The sequence below is a fragment of the Opisthorchis viverrini genome (genome assembly GCF_000715545.1).
Source record: "Opisthorchis viverrini unplaced genomic scaffold opera_v5_358, whole genome shotgun sequence".
Classification (NCBI taxonomy): Eukaryota; Metazoa; Platyhelminthes; class Trematoda; order Opisthorchiida; family Opisthorchiidae; genus Opisthorchis; species Opisthorchis viverrini.
In genome coordinates, this window is record NW_008752016.1 from 221,884 (window position 1) to 228,909 (window position 7,026).

The following is a 7,026-nucleotide window of genomic DNA, read 5'->3' on the forward strand; positions in this document are numbered from 1 at the left end:
TTGAAGATGGGGATAACCGTCGACATGCCCCATTCTGTAGGCATTTTCTCTTCGTCCCATATAGCATCAATAAGCTTCGTCAGGTGAGTCACCAGGGATTTTCCGCCTTCTTTAAAGAGGGCTGGATACAGACCGTCCGGTCCTGGTGCCTTCTCACGTTTCAATACGGCTATTGGATACGAAGTTGGATACGAAAGCGTAGTACGTTTGATGCACCATCTGCAGTTCCTAGGCTCCTAAGAAATGCAATTACTTGGATTTAAGCCAAAAAATAGTCACTGACGTCTTGAATGACATAACCACGAATATCCAGAGGATCCAACGCCGAATTCGCGAAACCTCCTTTAAAAAGCCAAGTTTGTGCATACTTTCCCAGAGCTCAAGTTTCTGATAGGCGATACAACATAAATGGGACGTAGAGTAATGGCGATTTCCCCGAAATATTTTGAACAGTTCACACATTTTAATGTGTTTAAAAGCTTGTAACTCCCGAATTGACGAGTAAGAAGTGATGGAATTTTATGGCTTGCATTCGCTCGGCAAGATGGTTTATTTGGATGATTCTGTCATGAATCTTACTTATACGGGCGTTAATATTAAAAAAATAGGGAGACTGCATGCATCTACTGACGTATACAATAATTCGGTCACACTAAGATTACTTTCAATGTTGGTTGAGCACTTAACCTTGGAATAGGCATCGAATGACCTGGAGCTTCACTTTATTACTGTTTCACAACAGCTTAGGGTAAGTTTAAGTCACTAGGGCCTCTGGTCACCGTTTGAAACCAAAAGACAAGGCAACAAATTAAGGATCTGCGAGCGCTGGTGGACAGACAGAGTAGGATTTCATAAACAGAAGCTAAGTTCATAGTCTGTGAGGAAAATCAGCAGTGCCATTCATCCTGTTCCATCAGAAATCTATGGTAAAACGGGTCACAAGTGACAGCATGTTCATCAGTTTCATACGATTCAGAGGAAGTTGACATTCGGTGAGTTCTTTGAGGAGAGGAGTACCTGGAACTTAAGGATAGGGTAGTATGTGCAACACTGATTACCAAGTAAAGAGCTCTGGTGTCTGCAGTACCAAATTGCCAAACAATGCAAACCTGGTGAAATATGTTGCGTGAATTACAGACTTCATCTCCTGAGTAGAATCACCAACTATCATCCCACAAGCCACTTTTAGGATACCTTCAAATTTGAGCCAGTACATAAAACAAAAGGCTTTAGGCACGAGGTTACTGATCCGAAGGTCCGTGTTTCGAACCCAGAACCTGCATCTCGACTGCTCCTGCCGAGATTTGGGCAACCTGGCTGTAGCTGAGTTCCTGTGCTTTCTTCGGGTCACATGGCACGTATGCACCATAAGGGTGCCACAGCTGAACAGTAGTTTAAGATACCACCGGTGGCCTGGAAGACTGATCAGTTTGGTCAGATTTACAACCAGTTAGGGAATAATGATCGTGAAACGTGTCTTTGAAGTGAAGTGAAAGTACGTCTTACAAACAATTAGGCGAAACACCGAAATGTTCGCTTGATTCGATATGTTATGAAGAATTATATTTCGATGTATACCCCAGGTGGGCATTCTCCTTCCATTCTGAGGGGTAACTTGCCACTCAATCAGTCTTGCAAATAGACATTTCTTAGAGGAATATACCCAGAACAAAATCAGCGCATGAATGCATTGTAAATTTGGAAGAAATTAGAAAGGCTTCTTCCGAATGTATTTAGACAGATACCCAACGGATGAGTGTGAGAATAAAGAACCAGAATTATGATAGAACCAGGGTATATATATCGCAGGCTGTGACTGAGTTCTTCTAACAAAACGCTATTCTGGTAATTTGTTGAAATATTGGTAGCTCGGGTGAGTTTATTGGCAATTGGCTTGCAAGCCAATTGCCAAGCTCGGCGAAACAGATCAACGCCAACCGAACAAAAACCAAAAACGCTATTCTGAACAAATCAAATGATGACTCCTCACCATGCTGTTTTGAATTTCATAACACAAAATGAAAATCAGAATAAGTCGTGTTTAAACCAATTGCCTAAGGTCATAAAACATTGTTTATTGTGAAGGTGCTCTTTAGATTGAGGCCTCCTCTCCTTTACGTCGTCTTCAGGACGTAAAACCTTCGTACAGTTAATACAAGAGAGCCCCGTAGGTCATTTGTGGATTAGATTGTAAATCCCATGCGAGTCCACTCTGCGATAACTGACACACGTCATGTTTTTAACCGTATTTCGTTTCATGTCGCTTTGGTGAACTAGCTAAAGGCACCAATCTATGTATCCTAACTGAATAATGCCCATTGGAATTGAAACGAATTTGGCATATTCCCAGAGAAGAGCAGACTGTGGACCAAGCGAAGAAGTATTCTTCATATGGAGGTCACATTTTCTTTAAAAGGATGTTAGCGGATAAAACAAACGGAAGTTCATGATGTCAGTTAAGGTCGAACGAAGCACATGTGATTGAAAAACGCACTGCCTGTTCCACGTCAACTGATACATCCCACCCTTGCTATTTGTTGTTCCCCACCTTTCTAAAATAAAACGCTTTCCCACATTAATAAACCACAGAGGAATCCGCCTAGGTATTCTGGAATCTACGATCTCCATTCGCCTGACAGCGGTTGCCAATGTCGTAGAAATTCACTCCGAGAAATAGGCATTCAAACTGTTCCGGATATCCTTTGGAATAAGTCTTCCCGGTCCCACCTACTCCACTGAGGTCCTCCAATCCTGATGTTATGCAGCCTACCCAAGCAACATAGATGCACTGCGGTCTCCAGACGGAGCTAGCTAGGAACGATAGGTAGGAGTGTTCATATACCCGTTCACCAGAAGTTGCATTGAGATGTGGTTGCGGGAGCTTCCAAAACAAAGTTCACCTTGTTCGCAAAGAAAATTTCCTAAAAATTAGGTTCGGAAAGTAATTGTGTACTAAACACCATGAATGTACCCAATCAGCAAAGTCTTTGCCCGCACCGCTCTTTACAACAATTCTGTGCGGAAAGGAAAGACTTATCAAGACTGCGAGCTTCTCTATATACATGTCAACAGATTATAGGTAAAGGCACAACACTACACCTTGAACCACACCGAATGAGTCAGTAATGAAAGCGGATGATGCAGACGTGTCACAAGGTTGCATCATGATGCACCATCACTAGTGAGTCCAGCGTAACTAGCCGACCCTGTGGGAAGGTTATGATTGCAGCCAAACAGTTCTTAAGGTGTGTTAAAGGTTCTTAGGTTACCAACTAGCTGAACCTAAATTCTCAGGCATTCGACAATGTAGACTGGATCGCTCGCCTGTAGAAGCTCCAGAGATGGGAAATGAGGGGATAGTTGCTTGCATAGATCAGTACCTTCCTCTGTGGAAATAACTCAGAAAACTTGAGTTAGAAGAACCATAGCAAGATCAATTCCAGTGGAATACGGGCCTGTCCCAAATCTTTCGTCACTTTCCATGACCAGTAACGACCCAGCCTTCATAGTTACTTCCAAATCCTCACGGGGCACAACCGTGATTTTTGGACAAACACCGAAGATAGGATTGAAGTCGCTTATCGGTGCTCTCGCTCAGGTTCTCCTGGTAACTGCAGAAATTGTGACTGCTCCATGGAAAATAAATTTTTATGACGTTTCCAAGAAATCCACCTCAATGTGCCTCTACGGAACAGTCCAAGCTATTCGATATAACATGCAAAGGCTTCCATCATAAAGAATTACCGTTGGGCTACGCCGTCGAATGTTCGGAAGATTTGCACTGGCAGAATTTTTTTAAATTTTAACTGCAGATGTTCGATAACATAGCAAGTAGACCATCCAAGTTAGACGCACCTAGCCAAAGGGAGATCAAACGGGCGCAACCTGCTCTAAAAGCCAGCCACCAGACTGCCAAAGGTTATTAGAGACCTAGAGCGAACTGAGATACTACAGTCCCTGAGGTACTTCGGCAACTCCCGGCAACATGACTTTTATCTATCGAAGCCTGAATGAGCAAATTTACCCCTGCCACAGCATTCCACGACTTTCGAACAACACTCATTTTCAAAGTTGCTGCAGGGAGCCAAGTCATCAGAGTTGACTGTTGAATAAACTTCTTGTCACTGTAGTTATGTCAAACTTCGAGTTCCCCTTCTTTCTTAATAGTTATACCTCACTTAGGAACCGGTTTCGGCGAACGATCTGATCTTTGCATTGTACATTTAAATCACCACATACCATGAAGCACTAAAGTACCAAGCGTTGTCGTTTCTGTGGAGCCCTTTACTTGCTTTCACGAAGCGTCTGCGACGATCCTGCGGGTACTTGAATGCTTCTATACCAACCTTTTAACTCCACAACACCTAGTAAAGTGTGCACACAACAGGACAAAAGCAAACAGGTGCTTACCAAATAGCAAAATGATGGGACACGTGGGTAAATCTTCAACACGGCCATTGTCCGCGAAAGCTGGTACAATACGCGGGATGTTAAACACCGGAGGTTGACCTGGACACCCCATCATACCGTGGCCAATCTTTGTCATGGGCCTATCAGGCACGCTTCCCGGAGTGGGTTTGCTGCTGGGACCTAAGCGAACGTGACAATGGATGAAGGGAATAAAAACATCATGAACAGAAAAGTGAAGGACGCATATAAATTGCCACGGAAAAACCGAGAAAAATCCATGGTGCTAACTTGGTGACATCCATGAGTGAATCAAGGGCTAGGGTGCAGTCTGTAGACGGTAGAAAAGTTATAATTTTTCAGTTTTTTGGTTGACCTATACAGTGAAGTCCCTGGAAGAAACAGCCTCCCTATAGTTGCTGTTCTGATCGTTTTCTCCGAATTCTTGTTTTATCAGCTAAAACGCCTTCACGATCAACTGATAGTAGCCTTCTGAGGAAATCGGTGCTCGCATTCCCATCCATTTGATTTCTTCCTCAACATAAAAGAATCATCAGACGTGTATTAAGAAACACGGAGAAAATTCGCAACATTATTCACGGGCAACATTCTTCCCAAGCGGTTTGTAGAATGAGGTTTTGCCGTGTCTTCATGGTGCAGTAGGAGTTGCGAAATCTGTTCCGATTACGTACCTAGCCCCCTAAAACTTGTCAAGCGGTTCCTAATTTCGATTCAAATTACATGAGTTTCGATTGGTATAGAGAGAACTTTGAGTGCAGAACTAAACGAAATACTGCTTCGCGATTGGTTTTGGTGTCAGAAAACAAAAAGACAAATGTATCCAAGTCATCTGATAGATGCAAAACTGCGTTTTTTCAGCATAGCTAAAACGTACTGAGAAATATTCATTCTGATCAACACATGACGAAAAGAAACCAAACTGAATTCACCGTAATAACCCACCAGTGACTTTCCCGGATAGTACATATTCACAAACAGTTCGCATATCCCGAGCAATGTGTTCCGGTTTGATCTCACCATCAACCTAATAAGAACAATTGCACAACAATGGTATCGGACTACTCACCACCCTTAGTTTACCGTCAGCGTCGATGGTTTTGCACATCGGCAGGGTTTGCAACTTGAACATGCAAATGCGATTTGCAATCGCAGCTGGAAGATAGTCTTTCCAGTAGTCATCCGATTGACCGCGTTCAACCAGCTGTTGCTGACAGTATTCCTCAGTCGCGTCAATTAGAAATATACATGCCAGATTCTCCAAATTTATCTGAAACGTAGTAAATGATGGGGGAATAAGAAAATCAAACAACGGGTAACTTGAGAGTAACGTTTGCAAGAACCAAACCGATGAGGCAGAGCTTGTCCAACGAATCATATGCATGACATATTAGAAGAAAATTTCTGGTGAGGCTGAGTTTCAGTCCAGTACAACCTAGCAGAACTGGTGAAACCCTTCATCACTGGGGGACCGCAAGCGGTCATTTAAGCACAAAGTCCACTGAAATACAATAACAAGCACGGATATAAGCTTTGATGTTGTCAGCATCATTTCAGACAATCAGTTCTCTTCACGAGTCTCACCCGATTCAAGTGGAATGGACTGCTCCATTAGATTAGACAGAAAGAACCCGGCCAAATGCAATCGGTGATTCGCCACTGTGTGGCAGACACTTACCAGAGTGTGACTAACGTTTAAAGTCACACCTCAAATACGGTTTAACCAACATCCGTAGGAATGATTCGTTTATCACAGTACTTAAATGCTTTCGCACGCGTTCGCCGACTTTCAAGTCCAGCAGTAGTTGTGAACGATGACAGAAAAGAGCTTTAGCATGGCTTTCGCTATTATCAGCCTCAGAAGGTGTTCAATATTTTGTCAGCAAGCAGGCTTCAGTATACTAAAGGTAGCTAAATACCACATTTTATAAATATGAGGTCCTCTGGTTTGTCCAATTACAGTTTACCAGTTGTTGGTCCCTATTTGTTTCAGCCTGCCATAAGAGACCAGAGAGGTTTGTACTAAATCCTTGTTATGGAAGAATATGGCCCTTAAGAACTAACGTAGAATGTTTCGATATATTTGTTATTAAGATGATGGTAAAAATGAGTACAATCATTTTCGGGCAGTCATAATACGGAGGGAGAATTGTACCGAAGCTTGTCACTTCAGTGCAAGCTACACAGTAATATCAGGTACAGTCTTTAAAGGGTTGGTCGTTGGACAGGAGCAACAGAGTATCACGATTTTTAAAAACCCCTTTCTCTTTTCGACAGCCAATACGAAAGCAATTGTCTTTCACTACAGTGTCCTAAAGAAACAAAGAAAAAGCTATGACAACGGGTGGAGGAATGCAGACAGACAAGAATGAGTCAATCACCGGGCGATTTTGAATGCTAGACGTGCTTCAGTTTCACGTCAAAAACATTACAGTAGATTTCAGCACAAAATTAAAACCCTGGGATGCAACAAATCTTACGACTTCAATGTACCGCGTGACAGTAAGTGGAACCTGAAAACACTGCACGTCATTTCTGTCGCCTTAAAGGTTATACTGTAAGCTTAACACATACTAAATGACGCGTGCAAAACGAGGCGCA

General features: G+C 42.7%; 1 protein-coding gene across 1 annotated transcript in view; it reads right to left on the minus strand.

Moving 5' to 3' along the window:
• Window positions 1-7,026, minus strand: part of T265_10351 (hypothetical protein) — a gene marked incomplete at both ends in the record, with an annotated part of 50,250 nt that overhangs the window by 20,025 nt on the left and 23,199 nt on the right. Inside the window, 3 exons of the mRNA XM_009176696.1 lie at window positions 4,411-4,590; window positions 5,371-5,452; window positions 5,495-5,695. Of these exons, the coding sequence (XP_009174960.1) occupies window positions 4,411-4,590; window positions 5,371-5,452; window positions 5,495-5,695 (463 nt within the window). The remainder of the gene's footprint in view (window positions 1-4,410; window positions 4,591-5,370; window positions 5,453-5,494; window positions 5,696-7,026) is intronic.